A 26643-nucleotide genomic window follows, 5' to 3' on the forward strand; every position below is an offset into this window, starting at 1 on the left:
TTCCATTTATGATTGTATTCCTATCCTGTCATCTATAGAAATAACTGTTTGACCCCATCTTGATACAGTTGCTAGAAAAGGGGTAGGTGGTTCAAGATGTTGATGAAGTGGAACTCAAATGAATGACTACATGCTTCACAGTTAAATGAACATCCATCAATTTTGCAAGATCCTACAGCATGAAAGATAGCACAGTGAAATATTGCTGTGCTGCACTTTGAGAATGATTAGTACAAATAGACTGTTTTATTGGACAGTCTGTATGCTATTGCATTGCATAGTATACTTTGTCAGCATTTTTTCCCCATCTTGCCTGAGGAAACTCTATGTTGTTGTAAACAAAAATCTGCCCTTTTTCTCTTATGGGGTATCCAAGAGCCCATATAGAGTCCTTACGTAGGTTCCCTATTGGTAGGAGAAAATAACACAGAGGCCAACCAGAGAATATTGAGAAACAAAGCAGCTAGTAAGCCTGATCTTTATTGATCTGTTGCAACAGGGTCCTCCCTCACCACACGGGAGGGAGGAGGAACCCAGAACAATGGCGCGCAAGGCCTTATGTAGACATTTTAAATTCCCTGCCCTGGAGCTCAAGACCACCCCTCCATACATCATACATACATCACAGAAGGGGTGTAACCTAAGACCACCCCCCAGATACATCATACCAACATCACAGAAAAGGCAGTCTAAAACAGAAATTTGAATGTTGCTTTTCTCCTGTCTTATCTCCTGTCTGGCAGGTTACTTGATTGGATACCCTGGGGAGCCTGGCCAGTCTTTTGTAATGATAAATACTCAGGTCACAGGCTCACACCCTATTCATATCTTAAGTCTTAAATCTTAAAAGGATTTGTGAGGAAAGAGACAATGGGGAGGTTTCCCACTTGGACCTTGCAGAGAAAACATTTGCTCAGTTTGGGAATCAAAATGATTTTGCTTGGTTGGTACACTTATGAACATTTAACATATATCTAAGACCTCAACATTCCAATCACAATGTAACAGACGGTCACTTCATGTTCTCATTCAAAAGGGTCAAAAGAGTGACCCTTAGGGACATGTTGCAGAGATAGTGGGAGTTAAGAAAATTGGGGAGCGGTGTAATAGACAGTGACATAGGTCTGAGTCTCTGATATGACATTATTTTTATGTCCGAGCAGAATCTGGGTTGTGATGACCATTGAGGTTTTAATACATACAGTTCCCACCTTGGCTGAAACCCAAGGAGAATTGGTTCCAGGGCACCTGGTTGGAGCTCTTTGCATGAAATAGCAGAGTTATAAACAAAAGAAAACATATAACATAAAAAGCTGGTTGGAGATTTGGCACAAAAGCTTATCAGAGGCTAAATGTGTATTGGGGTGGGGGTGGGGAGGGGAGACTAGCTTATGCAGGCTGGCAGCATTCCCTGTTTAAAAAGCTCTCATGCTAAATCCCCAGACTGCATTTTGAACTTAATGGAATTTTAAAAGTTATTGGGGGTGAGATGGAGGGAATTTCTGGAAAGGAAATACTGCCACGTATTGATTACACTATTCTGCGTGCACTGTGGTAACGAACCTGTTTAAGAGCCTTTCTGTATGATTACGTGTATAATTAGAAAATCTGAATTAAAAAGAGATGAAATCAGCACAAATTGTGAAAATCAGACTGACCAAAGATTTTGAAAATAAGTGCCATTACTAAAATCAATAGCAGTAAAAGGTATGTAACTGAAGAAAATAAATTCTGAACTTACTACAGTATTGGTAAGATTTTACCAGAATAAGGGTTGGATTGGCCTTTGCTGGGAATGAATTAAATTTGGGAAATTCTGTCCCAGGGTGGGAGGTGTTGGACTGAATGGATCAATGGGTCCATTCTTGCAACTCTGTGTCTGCTGAAATTTTGCTTCTCCTTTATCTTCTTGTGACAGGGTATGTTTTCTAAGGATTGCTGAAAAATTGTCCAGAACTACTTGGACCAGCAGAGGGTGCTGATTTCTCAAAATTCAAGTTGTCCTACTGATCACCTTTTTATCACTTTTTGTTTCATAGGAAGCTATTCTCAGATATAATGTTGCATATGCCAAGAAATGGGACTTCACAGCCCTTACTGAGTTCTGTGATAAGGTAACAAGTGTTTTTCATATTGGAAAATGAAATAAATATATATTTTGTCATTATTTGTTTCTTTGTCATTATTGTAATATAATTTATTTGTAATGTTAACCAGTAAATAAGTGAATGCACTTAGTGAAGCATGTGCAGAAGCGATAATTATAGATAGAACAATGGGAACAGACTTTGTGACTCAATTAAGACTTTGTAGCCGATAATGGCTAAACAAGTTTTAAGTATGGTTTGGCATGAGCTCTTAATTGACAGACCATAGTTTGTGATTGGCCCTCAAACCAGAATTGGAAACCATGATTTGAAGTGGGTTTACAAATCATAGTTTTAACTAAATTCAGATTAACGTGATGCCTGAATTGACAAGTCGTAGTTAATACAATTGCTTCCCTCCAGGTGTTCTTTTACCATGGAGAAAAGAATTAAGTTTTGGGATGGTGAAACACAGAAGCAGACTTGTCCTAAACTATGGTTTGCCTGCTTTATATTTGGATGCTAAAACAATAGTTTTTCTTTTTAAACGATGGTTAGCATAAACCATACTTGGTGTGATGTCTCAGTTAAACATACAGCACATTTCTCCAGTAACATCCATCACCTGAGTGAGTACTTAGTGAAATTGGACAAAACTAAGAAACGACGGAGGCTGTACTATTCGAAAATATTTCATTTTGTTTTTGATTCCACTAATTAATACTGAAAAGTAGAAGGATGTGACCACCATCTTTCCCCTTTCTATTATTAAAAATGCAGTTGTGTATTTTAAACTAATGTTAAACACAGGAGACACTTATAAGTGGCAATAAAGCATGCAAGAGACACTTAAAAGTTTAAGAATATGATGGATTGGGTTGAGAATGTCATCCAAAGAGAGTAGTATATGGTTTCAGTGGCCTTTGTAGAAGAGGGAGTAAGGGTTCAGTAAAAAGAGAATGGTGATGTTTTCTGGTTTATTAGAATAGTAAATTATTTTGAATTATTTTGAAATGTCTTAGAAATTTAAGGAGTAAAGCTAGAGTGACACATTCAAATGATTACTGGGTCACATGACATTACTTGAATGATTAAAACTAGAAGAAAAGGTGGTGACCTATTTAACCATCTTTTCGTTTGCATACTTGCACATGCACAAAACCCTCGCACAGTTAACTGACAGCTTTGAATTACTTCTGTCTATCCTTCAAAAACTGAAGAACTATATTGACTTGTTCAGGCATGTATTTTAAAGAGAATTGACCTTATGCATAAGAGTTAAGTACTGCAAAAGCTTTGAGGTATTCTGTTAATTACCAAGGCAGCTGCCGAAAGCTTTGCAGTTCCAGAGCATGCTAGCTATTGAATGGAAATAGAGTTTCCTTGGGGACTAAATGGAGATGATTGCCGATTAACTTGAACATGCCAGCTGGAGTGAAATGCAGAGTTTGATCCCAGTGATACTGCAAGCTGACAGAGCTTCAGCAATAGCTGATGCTTTGACTTGTTCGTCTTCTACTCTTATTAAGGCAATATGTTTCATGTAGACTTAGCTTCCTTTTGCTTGGGAGACTAATAGTTCAAATCAGAGAACTGGCTGGACAGGGGACAAGGGAGAATAGTAAAGTACCGCTGTACAATTCTTAAAATCCGTGTAACTGTGATCACTCTGTAGATAATAAACTGTGACCCCAAAATGCCAGATTCCATGGCATCTTCTATCTTCTATCTACTACCTTTTTTTGGTTTTTAATACAAATGAAGAAGTTTCTAGCCCTTGTGATTAGTGTTTATATGATTGTAGAAAAGAGAAACCACAGTGGTCAGGGGGCTGTTGAAGCTCTCCTATGAGTAGAAGTTAGTGTTTGGGGCTTTTTAATTCAGAAAAAAGTGAGTAAGTGGGGGACATATTAGAGGTGTATACAATTATGTGGGGAACGTAGCTTAGGAGAAGTCCTTTCCCTCTTCAAATATTAGAATATTATGAAGCTGAGTGGTAGAAGATTCAGGAAAGGAATAGAAAGCACTTTGCATAGCAGTTAGTTAAATTGTGAATTTGCTACCACAAGAGATGGTGATGCCCACCAACTTCGATGGCCTTAAAAGAAAATTCTACAAATTAATGGAAGGTAAGGATATTGATGGCTCCTAGTCTCAGTATCATGGTTTGTTACATGCTGTTTCCGACCCTGGAAGTATCTAAATTATCAGTTGCTGGAGAAGATGAAAGGAAGAGGACCAGTGTGCTTAGGTCCTGCTTGTGGCCACCGTTGGAAATAGGGTGATGGACTAGATGTTGGATCTAATCCATCAGGACATTAGGGGGGCAGAATCTCTGTATGTGTGTACATGCACAATTAAAATGTCCACAGTTTATTAGGTTATTAGACTATGAAGGGCTAGAGGGGGGTTGGGTATTTTTTTGTTGGGGGGTTAGCCCTCAAACAAGGAAAGTATATATGAAGGCACAGATGCTCTTATGTAATAGGAGGTATCTTCTGGTCATGCCCAGGAGGTCTTTGTATGAGTAGTAGGGGTGGAATGGAATTTTGTCTATGTTGCAGTTGAGGCCTGTTGGATTGTTTGAGCCTGTTTTGTGAAGGAATATTAAGTGGACTATGGAGGTGCCTATGATAAGAAACGGGAGTCTGATGTGAAGAGTAAAGAACTGAGTTAGAGTTGTGTTGTCTACTACAAATCCACCTCAGACGCATTCAGCTAAGGTATGTCCTATGTACAGTACTGCAGAAAGGAGGTTGGTGATGGCAGTGGCTCCTCAAAATGATATTTGTCCTCAGGGTAGTACGTATACCTAAATTAGAATGTTGAGTGATAAAGTGATACTAAATCCAAATATGTACTTCTGCTTGAGGAAACAGGAGAACTGCTGTGGAACTTACTAATAATAGCATTGTGCAAACCTTTCCACTAGCATTTGAGCAAGATATTTTGTAGCTATGTACTAGCAGCTATTTTCTTTCAGTAAAGTCCTCTAAAGATGAGAATATAATCTATTTTAGTAAAAATGACATCTTATCAATCAATCAATCTAATCTGCTAATGTTGGTTTTCCTTTTACCTGCTGCTGGAAGTAATGAGCTGTATTTTATGGCTCACTTGTGTCACGTTCCACTAAATTAAATCTCAAACATTTACTCTAATAATTTATATTCCTAATGTATCAGTTCACTTAATTTGGCAGTTTCTCCTCCCAAAGGAATTGTAATAGATTTCCAATAAGTTACAGAATAAAGATCATCAGTACTAATGAATGCTTTTAGAAGCCTGTATCTTTAATCAAAGATTTATTTTTCATTCTTCTCTGATGTTTAGCAGTTATATAAATGAAAGGTAAATTAATGAAATAGTGCATTTTTTTGCTATTCACAAGGAGCAGCATTAAGTGAATAGTGCCTGGTTGGGTTTTTTTTAAGGGTGTATCTTATTTTATAGTAGTATTGCTTTTCAAAAGTAATGATCATTGTTGGCCTATGTTGCCCGTTAATTCTTTCTGATGAATGTACACAGTCCAGCCTTGATTATTCTCTAGTCATAAATAAGAGATGGAAGAACCTTTGGCCTCCATGCTATTAGGATCCCTTTCCATTTTAATTTAGCTCCCAGAGCTGGTCCTATTAATGAGACACATAAGGATTTATTGTCGACTTGAAATAAGTCAACAATGATAAGGAGCCATCAGTAGCCTTACACAAGCACTGGGTGAGCTTAAAGTTCCTTGGGAGTCACTAGGAGAAGATTAACGTCATATGCAATTCAAGTTTGTGACATGCCCCCTTAACCAAATGCCAAGTTTATAATGCTGCAGTTTGCTTTCCAAATGAATGTTTGCTAGGAGCATCAATGGGTGAGGCATTCAAGATTCTTGATTTTTTTATAAAAAAAATATCTACCCCTTTCTTGTTTTTCTCAGAAAGCAAAGCAATGGAAATGGGCCATTGATGTTATGAGATTGATCTTGTGCAGCAGCTGTTCTGATAAGAACATATGGGCTTGAAGTAGAGAGAGTTAAATCTCTCTATATGCTCTCTACTATTTAATTGACTTTTGGATGGGAAAGAGAGACTACGGCACTTTTCCTACTTCCTATTTCTGTTTCCTAGTCTGCATGTGAGTTGCTTTTGTGTCCATGTGGAATGGTTGACTTCATTTAACCATGATAATATTAGACGAGGAAGGCTTTTAGAAAAGCGCAGTACTAAATGACTGATCTTACATGACAACACGGGACAAAATTAACCTATTTCTCAGACTTGCACATCTTGTAAGAAACTTAAAAAGGATCTCAGCTGAATGTACTTAAACATAACACCTAAAACTGTAAGCTATTCAGACTAATATCTTTAATTAGAACTGAAATGTAAAACATCTGGCATGCTACAGCTGGGATAATATGACCATCTGGAAAAAAACTGTAGATAGGGATTTTTCCAATATGTCAATACTGTATATCTCAAGAAGAGAGACCAGGATGTTAAATGCTGGTTGTAGCTCAGCCTTTCCTATGATATTGCTGTTGATATTCATTCTGTTATAATTTGTATATATAGCCAAAGTGAGAAGCTCTATTTTCAGAGCAGAAATGCATAAGGTTTGCCTATACGGTTGTCTGTATCTCCTAACTAAAGAGAACTGTACCCTGTTCGGTTTGCTGATGCACACTTGAAAGGGATATGAACGATCCCTCTTGTATGTCACTGTGGGAGCCAGCCTTTATATTCCTACAAGCTCACATCAGTGCATCTGTTTCCCCTTACCATCTGTGTTTGTGTGTGTGTGTGTGTGTGCGTGTGCTGTGTAGATATTTAGATCAGACAATGACTCTGTTGATTTAACAGTTGCTTGGATACTCAGAAAGCACTTACTTAGTATTTTTGTGGGTTTTTTAAAACACAACCAGTTCTACTAAGATACTGAATTTGAGTGTGATAATCTAATGAAGACTTGTTAGCTTTGAGCTTTAGTTGAGGTAAGCAAGCACGATGCGTACAAAATCATTTAAAAAAGTTGTAGTTTAATAAAACCTCAAACAAATCCGGACACCAATTCTGGAGCCCTCTGTCCTTCTTCCAGTATGTATGAAATATTATATTTGTTACAAGCAGTATCTTGCCCTAAATAAGCATTGTAAATGTACCTCTGTGCACTTATGAGCACAAATTACTGCATTTGTCACTGAAGTAATAAGCAGTTTATCTTGCCCCCACTTCATGATTATAATTCAGATATTTTTGTAAATGTCTGAAGAGAGCTTAAGATACCATGATTCAAGCTGGCTTGTTCCTGTTGGTTAAGTTGGCTGAGAGCAATAAGAATTCTCATCTGGAGACCCAAGATGGAAGAACTTGGGCTTACTGTGATGTCCAGACATGGATATCTTGTTTTATAATATGCAGAAATAGCCTTGTGTCTGACATGTAGGCCTCTCTTTTACTCCTCTTGATTCCACAGAGTGTTGAGATCTGCTTGATCTAACATTGAAGTAAAGCTTAGGGTTAATTTCTACTAGTAGTTACAAGGTCAAGTGCCTGTTATGGACTGCTCAATATAAGAGATTTGGTTGGAGTGAGAATGACAAGAGTATATTACATGGTTCAACATTGCGTTGGTTAAATGCTATATCTGCTCCAGCCTACTCTCTCCCCACACATAGTGAAATCAGATGCAAGTTTTCAACTTGCACGCTACTTCACTACTTGTAGATTATGATAACCACACTGTTCCCAAATTTATTTGAATATAAAGTCTCCCAACCTTGTGGCATAGAACTGGGAAGGGAGCATGCAACTCCCCCAGCTACATCTCACATTAACGATTAAGGTTCTAGGTGTATTTAAACAAGTCACTATTTCCTCGGTCCGTGTCTGCATTACTGGGGTTATAAGAATGGTTTCTAGTCAAAATAACACAATTTTGATATCTCTTGTGGAATTGACATAACATTCAGGAGGTGTTTCAGGGTTGTGGTTTGAGTTCTGAGCTCTTGGCCTATACCTATGTAAATTAATTTGCCTTGAAACAAGTTGATTATATTTTGAGGCAAATGTGTTGAAACAGGTTGGGTTAGCTAACTTGCACTCCAGATGCATAGTTCTGTACAATATGCTTGCATGTATTAACTATGTTTTTAAAAGACCAACAGAAGAGGGAGCTCTTCCACTACAGAAAAAAAAAATTCCTCTAGACCTGAATATTGCTAATCTTCTTTAATTTCAGATGCATGTTTAAATTAGGAAAAGTCAAAGCATTGCTTTCACTGTAGATGGACATAGTCCAAAATGTGCATAAGTCATGTTTATTTTAAGATTTCTTACCTTCTCTTCACCACAAGCTTCCAAGGGGGACTACAGCAGGATAGTACACAATTCTAAAAACAAAACAATTATAATTACAAAAGGAAGTGAAAGCATTCCATCCAGAGCAGGTATGCTATTTATTTTATTTATTTACTTGCTTCTCTCTTTCCCTTCCTCCCAAAGGAGCCTAGGGTGGCAAACAACAAGTGATAAAACAATAAATGCAGATTGGAATTCAGTTACAGGCCTATGCAAGTAGTTCATATAATAACGACTGGTCTTGGCCTTTGTTTTGAAAGTTAAGGGGAAACTGAAAGGTTTATGAAAACTGTCTGGGTGGAGTTAGTCTCCTGAAGCAAACCAGATGGAGAATTTGTATTGTTTCATAACATCTACTTGTTAAGTTTGGCAGATTTTCAAAAACTTCTAAATGTTTAGCTTTTAGCTGATTAATAAAAATGTTAATCTAGATACAGTGGTACCTCAGGTTAAGTATTTAATTCGTTCCGGAGGTCCATTCTTAACCTGAAACTGTTCTTAACCTGAAGCACCACTTTAGCTAATGGGGCCTCCCGCTGCTGCTGCGCCGCCGGAGCACGATTTCTGTTCTTAACCTGAAGCAAAGTTCTTAACCCGAGGTAATATTTCTGGGTTAGCAGAGTCTGTAACCTGAAGCGTATGTAACCTGAAGCGTATGTAACCCGAGGTACCACTGTATTCCAAAGATCCTGAAGGAAAGAGGCTGTAATCATATGGTCAGCAGACGATTAAAAGAGGAGTGACAAATTCATGGAGGTCAAGGCTTTCAATGGCTACTAGCCATGTTGGCTATGTTCGGTCTCTATAGCTGGTATCAGTAATACTTCTGAATACCAGCTATGGAAGACCACAGAAGGGGAGAGTGCTCTTGTGCTTGAATCCTGCATGAGGGTTTCCCACGGGCATCTGGTTGGCCGCTGTGAGAACAGGATGCTGTACTAGATGGACCCTTAGCATGATCCAGAAGGCTCTTCTTATATTAAGGCACATCTGGTTTTTAAAAAGATACTCATAATACAAAGTGCTGTGGGGAATTTTCATTGGGACTGTAGTGCACAGGGAAGGGAGGTTGAGGTCTTCCCTTTCTTCGTTCCTGGTTAAAATCCTGCCCCCGCCCCCAGGCGTTGGGCCCCAATGACAGCTTTTCTCCCTAAGGCAGGCTTCCTCAGACTCGGCCCGCCAGATGTTTTTGGCCTACAACTCCCATGATCCCTAGCTAGCAGGACCAGTGGTCAGGGATGATGGGAATTGTAGTCAAAAAACATCTGGAGGGCCGAGTTTGAGGAAGCCTGCCTTAAGGCTTACTGCAACTCAAAGGAGGTACAAATTCATCAGGATAGAGACTGTACAGGAAAGGGTTAAATCTCACCTCCAACCACATGGGGGTCTTATAAACCTCCCATTTTTATTTCAGCAACCATGCAATTGTAGTAATTCAGAGTTTGGTCCTAAGAGAATTTATAATACTTTTGTTTTCATGGACTGGGCAGAGGACCTTCTCGGTAGTGGCGCCCGCCCTGTGGAACGCCCTCCCATCAGATGCCAAAGAAATAAACAGCTATATGACATTTAGAAGACATCTGAAGGCAGCCCTTTTTAGGGAAGTTTTGAATGATTGATGTTTTAATGTATTTTTAATATTTTGTTGGAAGCCACCTAGTGTGGCTGGGGAAACCCAACCAGATGGGCGGGGTAGAAATAATAAATTAATAATTAATAATAACAACAACAACTGTATTTATGAACACATACAGATGATGAGCCATAGCCTTTTTGCAGAAAACTATATAGGTAAAATACATATTTGGATGCCTGCCTCATCTCTGTTCACTCGTTTGGCGTAGGAGATGGTGCCTGATATATGTCGTTAGCTAAAATCCAGATATTTATTGCAGTGTTTTTGCTTTCTTTGCAATTATTTCTAGAGTGCCTTCAAAGACTATGGGTTGTACATAAAATAAGGCAGATCCTGTTCCCTGACTTACAAACTATGTATAGATGGCGTGTCAGGTAGAATGTAAAACCCATATATAATTTTAATCAAATGGTTGCTTCAATTAATAAAACCAGAATAAATGGCAAAGCTAGTATATATAAGCACTTTGTACCGATGACTGGTTTTTTGATAAATCATTTTTATAATTGTCTGGACAGTACTAAAAGAAACAAGCTGTACTGAGAGAGGTCAGTGCTATAAACATAGGCTTTTAAGCTTGGAATGAATGACCTAAGGCACAAGAATATATTATCCTGTTACTCCATGCTCCGTTTCATTTTAGTTTGTACGCTTTAAAAATAGTGGGTCATATTATAGTTGCAGAATCCAGTATTAATAAAACTGAACTTTCAGATGCAGACTGGAGGTCCCCCCCCCCCCGTGCAGAAGGGCAGAAACATTCCTTTTTTATTGAACAAATTGCAAACTTCTTTACACTCCAGAATTGAAAGACGGTTGCTTTGTGGACTATATGCATTTTGAATATATGAGTTAAGCATTTTAAAGATGAAGCAACAATAAGATTTAAGTATGTGTTCAAAGTCAAGATTTCAAGTGTCTCAGGATGGACTTTATTTAAAACTGATATCAAAGGGCTCAGATTAACATTTATATGCAGCAATTGTTGAATTAGCTGTTCTAAGACCTTTCCTGGTACTGATGTCAAGCTCACCAGTCTGTAGTTACCTCGGTCCCCCCCCCCTTTGAAGATGGGGTCAGCATTTATCCAGTGTGCAGGGACCTCAACTGTTCTCTAAGAATCCTCAAAGATTATAGATACAGGATCTGATATTACACCTGCAAGCTCCTATAGTACCCTTAGGTGCAGTTCATCAGGCCCTAGAGATTTTAATTCATTTAAAGCAGCTATGTGTTCCCTTACCACCTCTTTCCCTATCTTGGGCTGCATCTCCCTCCTTGCACCCTTTATTCTCTTATCACCAGGTTGGGCACTACTTTCCTTTTGGGTGAAGATAGAGGCAGAGTAGGTGTTGAGCAATTCTGCTTTTTCTCTGTCACCCAATAGCATTTCTCTGTCTTCTCTATACAAGCCTACTTGCTTGATCTTTCTCTTTCTCCAAACATAGCTGAAGAGGCCTTTTTAAATTATTATTTTTCACCTCTCTTGCAAGCCTGAGTTCATTCTGAGCCTTGGAGAAATATATAAACTGTGAAGGGAGCTGGTGGGAGCACTATCTCATGCTTTATTTAAAAATTAGAAGTTTACATTTTAAAATGAAGAAAATACATTCTTATTATATACTCTCATAAAACATTTGAACTTTATTTAAAATTATGGAAATCATTTAAATGAAGCATTTCTTGTCAAGTAAGATACACCTGAGAGATCATTGCAGTCTGGGATTGGCAGGAGACATATTTTAGCTTTCAGAAACAATTAAAGAGAGTCAAATTAACCTCTGTCGGTGTAAGCTGTCTCCTTCTTTCTTTTCCAAGTGTCAGTCTATGGTTTTGATAAATGTCAAATGTTCCTCCCCTCCCCTCAAATAAGGCTCTTTCCTGCATAATCCAATGAGATTTCCTCCCCCTACTTCCTCTGAAGATTACCTTGTCTTATTCTTTGCTTTTTCTAATCAGAAAACCATTCTAAGATAGTGGCTGCATTTTGACAGCTGTACATGTTTTCCTAGTGGATTCATTTCATACAATAACCGAAGTAGAGAATGGGTACAGCTTGCCATTCTCCTCTTGTGGTGCTGGTAATTCATTTTAACAACTTGTAAGAATAGAAAATTTATGTGTAAAAAAACAACAACACTAAATAACTTGAGCTTACTGACACACTTTCAGTGTTTAGAGCAGGGAATTGGTGCCCTTCAGATATTTGTGGGACTATAACTCCCACCAGCCTCAGCAAGTATTGCCAATGGTGGCGGATTATGGGAGTTGTAGTCTAGCATCATCAGGAGAACATCACACTGGCTGCCCCTGGTTTAGAGGTTGCATTTGTATTTTGCTGGTAGTCTTGAGTATTTCCTTAACCTGAAATGTTAGAAATTGGAATTAGCATTATTTGTGGGCCAATACATCCAATGCCCAATAAGCACATATAAGCAATTGCAACCGATTTTCTCCATTTACCCTTCCTACTGTAGCCCCATATCCCAAAACTTTCCTGAGAGTTCGCTCAGGAGAAGCTTTTCAGGGGACTCAGGAGAGTGTAGTCTGGAGAAGGGAGGAGGAAACTCCTCTTGGGCAAGCCATCTCTACACTCATGCTGTCTTGGATACAACCAAGTGATATTTGATTCAGGTTTCTGGAGTCACCTTCATGGTTCTTGGTTTGCTCAGATGGCTCTGCCTCCAATCTCAAGAAATGACCCCAGGCTGAAGCGTTTTTTACTCAGTGGCCTCTGCTAATACATGGTCATGTAGACTAGGCTTTGTAAGTGGACACTTACTTCATTGACTGTGGATAGTAAGAATTTTCTCCGTGAAACCAAGTAGTGAAGCTTCTGTCAAAATATTTTTAGAATGAGCTGATCCTTTCTTCCTTTTTTGCTGTCCAGTCAAGTGACTGCTTGAAAGCCAGGTTGAGGAATAGCAGGGCATCAAGGGCTGCTGGGGGAGTTTCCAGACCAGCTGGCTGTTGAACATTCATATAAAACTTGCACGGAGGTTATACAATGTCATCTGCTTATTGAGTAGTCTTCCTGACACATTTGTGTTGTGGTTATGAGGCGTTGCCAGCTGGTGACGGTTGCCCCATACTTTCCAGTGCAATTTCCCATCACATTTCTTATTGGACTTCCTTCAGTTAGAAAATTGATGGGATAATTGCGCTAGAAGATGCAGGATAATAACCAGATTTTGTGTGAATAGATAATCCGTCTTAATAAAGACAGTCTGGGGCTATCTGTTGAGATAGGAGAGACAGTGCTAGCTGAGAACACACTTTTGCGTCACATTCTTTTCTAGAATCACATTTATGATGCCTATTAATTTTGTTTGATTCTGTTCTGAAATGTGTTAAAGATAAGGAATGTCTTTCTGATGCAGAAATAATCATATGGCTTAAAATAATTTGAAAGCTATGCTATACTGAGAAGCAGGTGACTGTCGTTTTGGGGAAAACAGTTGTCAGTTTTCAAACAGAAAACAGCAACTCATTTTGAATGCAGCAGACAGCCTTTTTCCTGGAATTGTGTTTTGTATTCATTTACCATAGCAGGAGAAACTTCCTTTTGTTAAAGAATGCTGTGGCAGTAAATGGCCACATGTAAAGACAATTCCTAATCAGTCATGGCACTTAGTTTATAAAAAGTCCAGCAAGCAAAACCCCTTTTATTTTTAAAAGTAGGGAATGTGTGTGTTTGAGCTTGTGCAATTGCAACTGGTCTGAGGGAGACATTCATCTTCTTAAGGGGAATATCAATCAGTTAGTGAGCATCCTTTGATTTAAAATGGGGCAGACAGAGGAGAAAGTGAAGCCATTTTTGTGTAGTGCATCACGTGCTTAGTCTGTCAAGATTACAGTGGTACCTCGGGTTAAGTACTTAATTTGTTCCGGAGGTCCGTACTTAACCTGAAACTGTTTTTAACCTGAAGCACCACTTTAGCTAATGGGGCCTCCTGCTGCTGCCGTGCCGCCGGAACACAATTTCTGTTCTCATCCTGAAGCAAAGTTCTTAACCTGAAGCACTATTTCTGGGTTAGCGGAGTCTGTAACATGAAGCATATGTAATCTGGAGCGTACGTAATCCGAGGTACCACTGTACAGTTTAAAAACTCAAACCAGCATTTCTGTCCCATGCTGTCTTTCCTTGCTTCTCCTTTGTGATGTCAAGTGTGCTCAGGGTTTGCATTTTGGAGGATCAGTTTATAAAATTATGAGATCATTACTTACGGTGCTGCTTACCAAGCCCACTTTTACTGCACGATGAACATTTGTTTTGTGAAGCTGCAGGTCACAGTTGTTCGGCCTAGAGCTGTTAACCTCTTGTTTATAATATGCTGAGCTCCTTGAATCCTCAGCACAGTCCTCAAGTGTAATCTGCCTGAGCAAATTCCCATTAAAATCAGCAGGACTCTTGCTGATACAGGTCTTTGGTGATCAGAGCTAAAACTAGGTTTCATGTAAGCAATCACTCATGTACTAACCTTGATAAGACTCACCCAAGTAATTTCTCTGGTGAGTGGCACACGGTATTGTGTAAACAAGGTACCTTTCCTGAGAAATAAAATTTGCTTTAAAATGAGAGTTTTAAAAAATGGTATCTGTCAGTATTCTGACATCTCTTAGGTGGTAAGATAGATATAGTCTAGGTTTTATACCATCATACAACTTTGTTTCAAAGTGTAGGTTGCTCAGAAGATGAGACAACCAATACAGTGTTATAATAGGATATGGATAAAAAGTGTTTGGAAGTGTGTGTGTGTGTTGGGGGGCGGGTTATGAACAGTACTGTAGTGTTATTGTATGTGAAGAAAAAGTAACAAACAGCCCCTTTTCCTGCAGGTTTCAAAAAATACCAGTGTCATTAAAGAAAAATGCATATTCTTGTTTTCAGTATTCAATACAGTGGTACCTCGGGTTAAAAACTTAATTCGTTCTGGAGGTCTGTTCTTAACCTGAAACTCTTCTTAACCTGAAGCACCACTTTAGCTAATGGGGCCTCCTGCTGCCGCTGTGCCGCCGCTGCACGATTTCTGTTCTCATCCTGAAGCAAAGTTCTTAACCCGAGGTAATATATCTGGGTTAGCAGAGTCTGTAACCTGAAGCGTATGTCACCCGAGGTAGCACTGTAGTTGAATCCTGAAGGTAGAACTTGAGCAGTAATTGGTGACAAAGGGCTGCTTCATACATTATGCTGTGGTACCTCGGGTTACAGACGCTTCAGATTATAGATGCTTCAGGTTACAGACTTCGCTAACCCAGAAATAGTACCTCGGTTTAAGAACTTTGCTTCAGGATGAGAACAGAAATCATGTAATTTCATGTATAATTGAAATTATACGTGTTTATATGTTTGTTTGTTAATGTGTCATGTTGTGAAGTGTCTGTTTTTGTTTGTTAATATATGTTGTAAAACCAATAAAAATTTATTATTAAAAAAAAAAAAAAAGAACAGAAATCGTGCTCTGACGGCACGGCGGCAGTGGGAGGCCCCATTAGCTAAAGTGGTACCTCAGGTTAAGAACAGTTTCAGGTTAGGAACGGACCTCCAGAACTAATTAAGTTCTTAACCCGAGGTACCACTGTACAGCAACAAACCAGATTTGCCAGTGACTTTGTTGGTCATTGCAGGAATGAGCCTTGGGTTCACGTACTGCCTCTCCAACTTCTTATTGAGTGAGGAATTTGAAAGCTTTTGCTTTAATTTGAGAGTTGGAATAAGTATTGTCTGAACCTGGACACACTAGTTAGTCTTAAGTATGATGGGTTGAAGCCGTAGTGTTTGATGCTGACTAGCTTCAACTAACCATAGTTAAGATTAACCACATTTTAGGTTTCAGACAGAATACTCAACTGTGGTCAATTTACAGTTAAAACTTCTGTACCACAAGAGGGGAGGGGAGAGACACAATTCTGACTATCATGCATGTAATGATAAACAACATTAAGTCTGAATAGATCCACTCAGTAGCTGATTAGTATCAGCTTGCCTGATAAAGGTACCCATATCATATATGTGCTATCAGATACCTGCTTGTTGCACCATGTGGCAAGTCTAAACCAAATAAGCCCTTGCTTTCAGAGGTTCAAGATCCAACTTCCTATTTTGGATCTGGCTGAGCTCCATGGCAGTATATAAATTCATTAAATAATAAAAATAAAACAACAATAAACCCTTTTCATTCTTAAGTGACTGGTGGCCATATTTGTCTAGGTAGATGCTGCAAGAGCAGCCGCTGGAGGCTGGTCCTTAACAAAGCTATACATGTCCTTATTCTTAATACCTGATGCATTTATTCTAATGTGAAGTGCTAGTTTGCTAATTGATTAACTTATTTGCTGCAAGTAAATGAAAGACCCTTTTACATTCAGGCAGACCAAAGCAGGATGAAGCAGGTGTCAAGAGACCTTCTTATTTGCCCAGGCATTTTAGATTGTAGTTGATTTTTTGGGGGGAATTGTGTTCTGTTTTTAGTGTTTTGTCTTGTTGCATTTTGTATGCTTATTTGTTGGTTTTAATTTTTTTATACGTGGTGTGAATTAATTTTATTTGCAATTCCGTATACTGCCCTGGAATCCTTTGATGGAGGTGAGTTAAAAAGAAATAAAATACCCATTTTAAACAGAGCAAGTGCAGTTCTTATTTGTTTTCCAAACCTGTTCTCTGAAATTGTTGGTTGTGGTTCTGTTTCAAGGGGGAAGTCTCCTGTGCTCTTACTGCATTTACTTCCAGAGCTGCATAAGGGAAAGGTTGAAGTGTTGACAGCTGTGACAAAGTCCAGTGCCATAATCTGTCACCAGATGAGTGAGACTATAGAGTTTGTGGCAGCCAACAAAGCATGGCAGCTACTATTCATGTGTCAGTTTTAAAAGACAGGAAGTGCTACCCAAAGGAGAAGAACTATCAGAAGCTGACAGTTTATAGATGCTTAAGGTTAAATGTCTTTCTTTGAATTAAATTTATATGTATTTGTTTATATTGCCTCCTGAAATCCAAATTCAACCTTTAACATTCCAATATGTTACTACTTGGGAATATGTTTACTTTGGCAGAACACATTCACAGTTTTGAATTTATCTCTTACAATTAAAGCCTAGGGGGTGTTAAAGTGCTATTTTACAGCCTAAACACCCTTATTTGATGCAATTTGTGTAACAAAGAAATCTGTTTCCAAAAATAGGGATCACTGTGGAAGTATGTAGGTCATACATAAATAAACAGAAGACTTATTAGAATATTGCAAGAACTGTGCCATAAAATTTACAAGTCTTCATCCATGAAGAAAATGCATGTGGATGCCAAGGAATGCATGGATCTTCTTGTAGCCCCCCCCTTCAAGTCAACGTTCATTGGCATGGGTTGGTCACACAGAGAGTAATAGCTTTTTGGCATCTGAAATCTATTGCATTTATTTATTTGGCATGTTTGTATTTCACCTTTCCTCCAAGGAGCTTAAGGTGGCATAAATATTTTTTCTTCTTTCCCCAGCTCCACTTTATCCTCACAAACAGGATTTGAAGGTAGAGATAAATGGCTTCCTCAGGGTCAGCTAGTGAGCTTCATAGCTGAGTGGGGATTTGAACTCCAGTCTCCCTGCTCCTAATCTGACGTTTCTAACCACTTCCCCACACTTGTTCATCTCAACTGACAATTGAAATTACTTTCGTGTCCCATGCCTGTAGTTGAGAGCAATGAGGAATTTTAGTGCGCTCTTACATTTTGTGAAAGCTTTTGGACCAGTTTGATAGCTTCTTAATTTTCCTAACTGTTATGATTTCTCTATGCAGATGCATTCCCTCCCTTAAAATTACTTTGAATTAATAGACTTTCTTAACTATGTGCCTTGTGCAGGATATGTTATTGTTATTATCATCTAAGCATCTTACAAATATTATAAAGTAACACAGCTCCTGGCTTGCAGTCTAGATGATTGTGAAATGGAGAAGAGAAAAACCCTCAAATGAAACCTTAAATCTAATAGTACTGTTCCTTCTCAATATTATGTGGTTACCAGCTGTTGCAAGCCTAAAATTCAAAGCGTAGTTTTCTAGGCTATGCAGCTGCAAAATATGAAGTTGTAATTGTGTGGTGCATGAAATGTTCATAAGATAAAAATTTGATTGTTTTTCAATTTATTTTACTGGTATTTTTAGATGGTATCATCTTCCATTTCTTCCCTTTTTATTTTTGTTCATGTTGTCTGAGTAGATTGTGAATAGAGCCTTGTTCTATTTATTGTTTGTCATGCTTGAATGTTGTTGTTTTTAAGGTACTTGATAGATAGACATTATTCAATGTAAGCATAAGTCAGTCAAGTTGGGTTGTAGAGAAGAGGGGTTTGGAGGGACATTGTCAAGGCTGACAATGAAAATCTAAAGGCTGGGGAGGGGACATCTTAATACCATCACCAATCCTTCCCCATTTCTCTCTCCCCTGCCCCCTTGTCTCGGCTGCAAGGAAGAGCCAAGTACAGCAGGCTGTCTGCTTGAGTGAAGAGAACCCCAGTCCTTAGGGACAAAAACATTTGGTGTCATTTGGTCTTGGCTGCTAGGTACCACACTTTCTTGGTGGATAGTGTACTGTACACCTATTTGGAAAAAGTAGCAGGACTACTTTGCAAAGCCTCCCACAGGCTTTCCCCACCCAAAGCAAACTGCCTCCAGGGTCTGCAAATATAGTTGGGAATACTCTGTAACCTAGGAACTGTGCTTCCCTTCCCCCTAAGCTTTTGGATGGGGGGGGCATAACTGTGGTGGGACACTAGTGTGCCCCTCCCCTTCAAAATGAGTCAGAGTTCTTGTCTTTGATGTTCATTGGGAGTCTAGAAGCATCCTTTCCAGATATGAAATTAGTTAACGACTATAGTATTTTCTTATCTCTGTGCCCTCAACATTCCATATTCATGGAAGCTCTCAGGGGCACTTCTGGGTTTTTTTTGTAATCTTTTTCCTTTTAATTTATGAACTTCTGCATATTCAGAGAGTCAACTTCCTTATTTTGAATAGCCCTGCTTTGCTTCCAAACTGATGCACACACCAAACATCTGAGTGGGTTGTTAGAATAATAGCCTTACTTTTAAACTTCAGGATTGTTAAATATTCAGGATTGAAAATGTCTGGTCTTGATTTCCAGGTTGTATATTTTATCCAGGTTATGGTCTCCAGGAAGATGGAAGAGTTGAGTGCCAAGAATGGTTCTTAAAGAGATTCTTGCGATGTGTGCACCCTTCTAAATTCTGAGAATCTTAATCTTTCATTTTAGTACATTCCCATGCACTTTTGTTGCAGAAATAAAATTTTAAAATATAGTGTCAAACATTTCAGGTTTGACTTGGTGCCAAACACTGATTCTACTGTAGCATTAGAGGCTGAACTGTAAGGGCTTCCGAGTTTTATGTTTGTACATTTGACTTTTAAAAATGCTTGCACTGAGGAATGACTTTGTCTTGAAAAGCCAGTTGCCGTACAGAGAGACTAATTTGGCAGACCATATTCCTAATACTAGGCCTAAATGTACCCTCTTATTTGCATTCTAGGTGCTTGAAGATGCAGAGGCTCAGCATTTGTTTCATTCCATTTTGCCTGATATGGTGAAGCTTGCACTCTGTTTGCCTAGCATCTGCACCCAGGTTAGTAGACGCATCTTAAGTATACTCCCTTCAGCAGATTAATTTGCTGTGCACGACCACGAATGGTTGAGGTCAAAATGCCAAGGTCCTTATACGTGGTACTTGCCTTGTTGAGCTGAGGCCTAGGGAATAGTGAAGACAACACACATCCATAACAATATAAAAGGACATTAAAAATGCCCTATCCCATTTCTGAACCTTGATTTGAGCTATATATCAAAATCTAGCATACACTGGAGAGATGTGCTAGAATAGTCAGAAAGCTGGCATTTCCAGGTGGCTTCTTTTTGTTCAGGTCTTTCTAATGTACAGAAGGATAACTGGTTGTGAAATCATTGTTGTTGCTTAAAGCAACTCCTTGCTTTCTGAAAATTCTTGATTTGTCACTTTTTGTACAAACTCAAGTATAACACAATGATGGTTTTTGCACACAGTATGTCATTTCATGCACAAGTAAGGCTGCAGTCCTAACCATATCTACTCATGGGTAAACCCCATTGAATTTAATGGGGCTTTAAGGTAAGGGGTTAGGATTGCAGTCAGAAATATTTTACAGTGATATTTGATCAGGTGAACATATTAATTTCAATTTAAATAATAATATTTTGTATCCAAGTAATAATTGTGTAATTGTGGGGCCCATTTCCCCCCTTCCCCCAGTAATACACTTTAAAAATAAATAGATATTGGAGTACAACATTTATGCTTAGTTAAATGCTGACAAAGATATTTTCAGGAAAAAAGTAAGTAGAATATTTTTTAGTCCTTTTTTAAAGACGGCTATTTGACAGCTGTATTATTTTTAAAACAGCAGAGCTCTGAGATCCACAAATAATTATATATTTAAAGCTGTTTTGTTGTGAGGATAATACTCCTGCAAGGAGGGCAAATTCAAAACCCCAAGTTTCCTTTGGATCTATATACAGGCACAGACCCTTGTGGCAAAAAAACAATATTTATTCTAGATTCAGTGAGAAGCAGTTTGACTGGAGTGACTCATTTCTAACCTCTAAACCCATGTCACCTCAAAGGACCTCTAAGCAGTAGTTTTAATGGCAGGAAAGAGTTTGTCCAACATTGGTACCTTCTTGGACCCCATCCTGTATAAAAATTGCACAAGGGCTGAGACCTTCATATTTCTCAGGGACCTCATGCTTTTTCTGCAGAGCTCCAAGTCCATTAGACTAGGCTGTCCAGAGCTCCAAGTCCATTAGCCATTATATCCTTCAGTTGGGGGTAGCATGTTATGGCAACAATGCGAACCCCTTTAGATAGGAAATGCTGCAAAAAGCTTGTCCTCGCTAGCACCCAGGGAAGTTCTGCAGGCCTTCAGCTCTGTCTTTCCTTGTTCTTCTCACTATTCTTGCCAGGGACAACTCTGGCCCAGCCCTTTTTGAATATTGCCACCCGTGGACTCTGCCCCCACCCTACTTCCCTCTGCTGGCTTGCTCCCCCTACCCAACCTCTGCCTCCAACAGGATCTCCCTAACAGCCCCTTCTCCTCCTTCTGGAGGCCCATGTCCAGTCCTTAAAGTGCTTCCTTGTTTTAAGGAAAGTGGAGGTAGCTGCTCAAAAAGCATTTCTCCTTTAAGAGTCGTGAATCAGGCAATCTTTCCAAAGGCGGCAGCTTATCCTGATAGTTCCTTCAAAGCCCTGCCCTTACGTTGCCCTCTCACCCCCACCCCTGACGCCACGGAGGACCAAGACTGAGCCACAGACTGGAGGTTCCCCACCTCTGCCTTTAGAAATATACATATTTGAAGATTATTCAAAGATGATACATTAAGCTGAATCCATCCAGGAATCTTGGTTGTAGCTCAGACTACTAACTTGTAACAGCTTATGAATTCTGCTAAAAGTTGTTCACATGTCTGGATCTCTAGAAGTCGTTCCAAAAGCCATCCTAGATACAAACAGTTAAGTTTTAATAGCTACACTTCAGTTAATGGAATAAAGGCGAAACGATTGATTTCTCATGAATCAGAAAAGCTCATATTTAACTAAGGAAGAATAAGGAGATTTGGAAAATCTGTAGAAAAGGTATGAAATCCCTTTACTGATTAATTTTAACTGTGCATTTTGAAGTAGCTGCACAAAATAATTTTAAATTGCCCAGTTCTCACTTAACATTGAACCATGGTCTCCATGAGCCAGAATCAGAGCATCTGGCTCGTGTATTTCCCTTTCTTCTCTATTTTGAGTATTGGGAGCTAATTTATAGAATAAACATATAACAATGATAGTGTTTGAATGAAGGACTATGTGGTTTTTCTTGAAGCTTGAATTTTTTTGCTCTCAGTTATAGCCAGAAAATCAAAGAATACCTTAGTTATGCTGTTCTGTGTATCATCCTGCCGTGTTCTTTTGCTGTGATTGCTGTAATTGCCCATTTTCTTTAATCTATGACAGGGAGACTGTAAAATACAGCTGTTGCAATCTCCTGATGTTTTATTTTTCCTTCACGATTAATCATATTGCAGCCGTTGTTCCTATGGATGCTTCCTTTTTGTTCAGGCTAGTGGTGCTTTGTTTGACATTTTTTGTTGTTATTGATTAGAAATCTCCAGTTCGTCAAACAAGGCTTCCCAATCATCTTGGATAAACAGCTCTTGATTTTAATGGTGCTGCTGATTTAAGAACCCACTAAGGCCCCTAAATTACTTTTGCTCTAAATTAGTAAATGTAATTTTGTTCTCCTGGGTTCTGGGTGATGGTTCTGTTTTTGTTTTTTGAATTGCTAAACTAATTTATGTCCATCTTTCTGCCCTTTTGTTAGCCAGTACCTCTACTGAAACAAAAAATGAACCACTCCATCACCATGTCACAGGAGCAGACTGCTAGTTTGCTAGCAAATGCCTTCTTCTGCACTTTCCCCCGGCGAAATGCCAAGATGAAATCAGAATATTCTAGCTATCCAGATATTAACTTCAACAGGTATGGTGCCAGTTTAAGTAGCTGATACTCAGGAGTGTCTTGCTGTAGGGGAGAAGTTGTCCATATTGTATTGCTAATTCCTGAAAGAATCTCATTAAAATAGGAAATGATTCCTGACAAACCTGTTTTGTGAGATTTGGAAAATATGGGAAAGTAGATCTGAGACTATAGTTATTGATGGAAATGTTATGGAGCTTAAAATGAGCAGAACTGTTCATAATTGGTGAAGATAATTTTTATTGTTAGAGTGCTAATCTCCTTCCATTTAATCATGCTCACCGCTTCAATTCTAATAGTGGTCCTTCCCTTCACTTGTCACTTCCTTCAACACTTCCCCATTTATAAGAACAGCCCTGCTATATCAGACTGAAGGTCCATCTTGCACAGCATCCCATTTCCATTAGTGGCCAGGATGATGCTTCTGAGAAGCCCAGAGTCAAGACATGAAGGCAACAAATTCTCTTGTTGAAAATGTGTGATAGGACCCAGAGGGTTGCTTGGTGGAGGGCAGAATTTGCCCCAAATCAGGTGGACGCAATTTAGGGGTCTAGAAACCCCTATGCCCTTTCCCAGATTACTCAGAAACCCCTCCGCCCCACCTGAACCTACTCAAGATACTTTTGAGAAGGGGTGCAGATGGCTACAGGACAAAGAAGAGACTGGAAACGTTCCTTCAAGTTAACTTAACTTAGGAGCCAAATCATTGATAGAAGCTTAGGAATCTAGTTATAAGAGTTTTTAAAGGTATATTTTAACATGCTTGTGTTAATTTCAGATTTCATTTGAACCCAGTTAAAACCCTTCAATGCATAATGAAACAGGAATTCCAAAACTAAAGCCCAACGCATAGATTTTATCTGTCTTGACATGAGCAATGGCAGTAGAAAGTGTGTTTGTTGGTAGACCAGCTTAGATGATTGGGGGGTTCTTTAACTTCTGTTCCCTTGTCCTCTTCTCTGTTGTTCAGGGTTATGCATGCTTGGTTTTTTGTTTTGTATTTTATCACATTGGACACAGCCCTTTCTGGGAGCATAGTGCATTCACAGCTACTTGTAGTTAAAAGTAGGTGACAACCACCAAAAGTTCTACAAAATGCTTAGTGAGGGTCTCGTATGAAAGCATACACCTAGGTAGAAAAGACATTAGGAGTCCTATCCTCAGATCCCAGGGTTACATCAAATTGTTGCTTGTAAACACTTAAGTAAAATTACATCAACCATTCCGTTTATAGCTACACCCGCTTTCAATAAATAAATAAATAAAAATAAATCAATTGGCTGCTAAGACATGCTTGGCAGATTAGGTTTAGCACCTTCCTTAGATGGATATATTCCTTCTCTTAGGAAATATCATTTTTACATTGTGTAGGGCCTGGCCATTTCAGGTAATAAAATGAAATGACACATTTAATATGTACATATTAAACAGAAAACTCTCAGTTGCGTGTCTTGAGATCTGACAGGACCATCAATCTGTTTTATCAAAACAAGAGACACTTGGTACAAAAGGTTGAGAACACTATGTATTTTATTTCCCTTAAATCTTCTCAAGTATACCATTGCTTGGTACTCTTACATGCTGATGACAGCAAGTGATCCAAAGTGCTTTGGAACATCCAGCTGACAGAATGTTTAGGAATCTTTATGTATTGGAATTGGAACATAAGGACTTTCTCTCTTCTTGTTTTTGACTGCTTTCAGATAATACCAATGAGGGGGTAACAACACAGGAAATGCAACAGGGAGCAGAAATCAGGCATACATACTGTCTCAAAATGAATGACACTTGCAAGCTACTTTGCCTGGAAGGTTTGCCTTTAGGTTACAGTCCTGTGGACACTTACTTGGGAGTAAGCCCCATTGAACTTGATTGGATTTACTTTTGAGTAAACATGTGAAGGACCAGGCTTTTATTGCAAGGGGACATTCCAAATTTCATTGTCCCTCTGGCCTTCGCTGCCAATCTCACTTAGATTTCTGCCAATAGTAAGTATCTAAAAATGTTTCCATATTGCTTTTCTTCTGTGATTTTTGCAGAAGAATGAAAGGCAAATCAAATATTTGCTGGTGTAAAAATAGCCACTTGAGAAGGATGTATTCTGGGGATTTTTAAAAAAATAATCCTGTGATATATCATATGTGTAATATTTTGCCTGGGACGCGGGTTAAACCACAGAGCCTAGGACTTGCCGATCAGAAGGTCGGCGGTTCGAATCCCCGCGACGGGGTGAGTTCCCGTTGCTCGGTCCCTGCTCCTGCCCACCTAGCAGTTCGAAAGCACGTCAAAGTGCAAGTAGATCAATAGGTACTGCTCTGGCAGGAAGGTAAATGGCATTTCCGTGTGCTGCTCTGGTTCGCCAGAAGTGGCTTAGTCATGCTGGCCACATGACCTGGAAGCTGTACGCCGGCTCCCTTGGCCAATAAAGCGAGATGAGCGCCGCAACCCCAGAGTCGGCCACGACTGGACCTAATGGTCAGGGGTACCTTTACCTTTAATATTTTGCCTAAATAACTATTTTAGGAATGTAGGTGATTGTTTGGTTTGTGTACATGTGGAGCTTTATATTTTTTTTTAAGTCTTATAAATTAAAGGGGATCATGCTTATTCACAGAGCAATCTTATGCATGTCTATTCAAAAGCAAGTCTCTTGAGTTTAGTGGGGCTTACACCTGAGTAAGTGGGTGTAGTGTTGCCCCTCCCATGTAGTTTCTTTAAAAACTTCAGTTATAGAAAGCCAGTTCAAAAGACTGGCCTGCTATTTAGAATCTGTGAGAGAACCTCTGGCTGAAAAATCCTTTCAAACCATTTATACCCCACCTTTCCCAATCGCTCAAGGCAGCACTGAACATCCGTTAGCACAGCTCTTCTTATTGTATCAAACTTATTGTATAAAAACATCAAAACGTACATAGCATCAAAACCAGAAATGGGGGAGGGGTTACTTTCCTTTGTTAATCTAGCTCAGTGTTTCCCAAACTTGGGTGTCTAGCTGTTTTTGGACTACAGCTGCCATCATCCTTAGCTAGTCATGGATGATGGGAATTGTAGTCCAAATACAGCTGGAGATCAGAGAGTATATAATCACTGTAACTGCCTCTTTTCCCCCTCCCTGCTTATTTTGATCCAAAAGACTTGCAGAAGAGCCTTTGTGCCCTCACTCCCTAGATTCAGTTATTTTTAAGTTTCATTAACAAAATTGCATTCACATCAAGTAGAAAATTCCTGATTGATCCTTCTTCTTTTTTTCTTGAAGCACAATTCTGAATATGAATTTTTATGCAAATATTAAGCTTAAAACTAGAATATGCTTCTTTTGTTTAAAGGTAGCAGAAGCAATACTCCCTGACATCATTTTAGTGTCAACAAGGAAAGTTTGTTAACTTTTTAAAAAATGGGAGAGTGGGGAAATGTACACTAGTTAAGATATATGCACCTTTATGGAATAGCTTTAAGAAAGGAAACTATTATGTTGCATATTGTGTTTACACAGGGAGATTGGACAATCTAATTTAGCTGTAATGTAATTCTCTCTTACCATAAACATCCATTTGATAACATTAATGAGTATTCTCTGTGGGATTTTTTTTTCATTTGTTCAGAGTAATCTGATTAGGGGATAAAGCTCCATATTATATTTATGAAAATTGATTCTGTTTACCGTCTACATATAAACCGGTTTCAAACACCTGGATGTTTTCAGGAGCCAGAGTGGTCCAGTATGTAGGCCTAAAACTGGTTCTAAAGACCTTTCTCAAGTGTGAATTGTATGAACTAGTTGCAGAACGAAAGAAAAATACAATAGCCTGTTGTTCTTTATTGGCTAGTACAGAGGTTGCCAACGTGGTATTCTTCAGCTGTTGTGAACTCCAATTCCCATCAACCCAGCCATCATGCTCAGTGGTTAGGGGTGATGAATGCGTTGGCATGCAGCAGTGAGCAGCAGTGTGTGGTATGGGTTATCACACCTTGTGGAGCGCGGTGGCGGGGGAATGGCTTCAATGTGGCAA

The 26643-nt window shown here is 39.0% G+C and overlaps 1 protein-coding gene across 1 annotated transcript in view; it reads left to right on the forward strand.

Annotated features, from left to right (window-relative positions):
* The window catches only part of PARG (poly(ADP-ribose) glycohydrolase), a 69191-nt gene that overhangs the window by 14077 nt on the left and 28471 nt on the right, over nt 1-26643 (forward strand). The window contains exons 7-9 of the mRNA XM_083614643.1: nt 2040-2114; nt 19610-19702; nt 22479-22636. Of these exons, the coding sequence (XP_083470769.1) occupies nt 2040-2114; nt 19610-19702; nt 22479-22636 (326 nt within the window). The remainder of the gene's footprint in view (nt 1-2039; nt 2115-19609; nt 19703-22478; nt 22637-26643) is intronic.

This window comes from Podarcis filfolensis (assembly GCF_964270895.1).
Source record: "Podarcis filfolensis genome assembly, chromosome: 5".
In the NCBI taxonomy this organism is placed as follows: Eukaryota; Metazoa; Chordata; class Lepidosauria; order Squamata; family Lacertidae; genus Podarcis; species Podarcis filfolensis.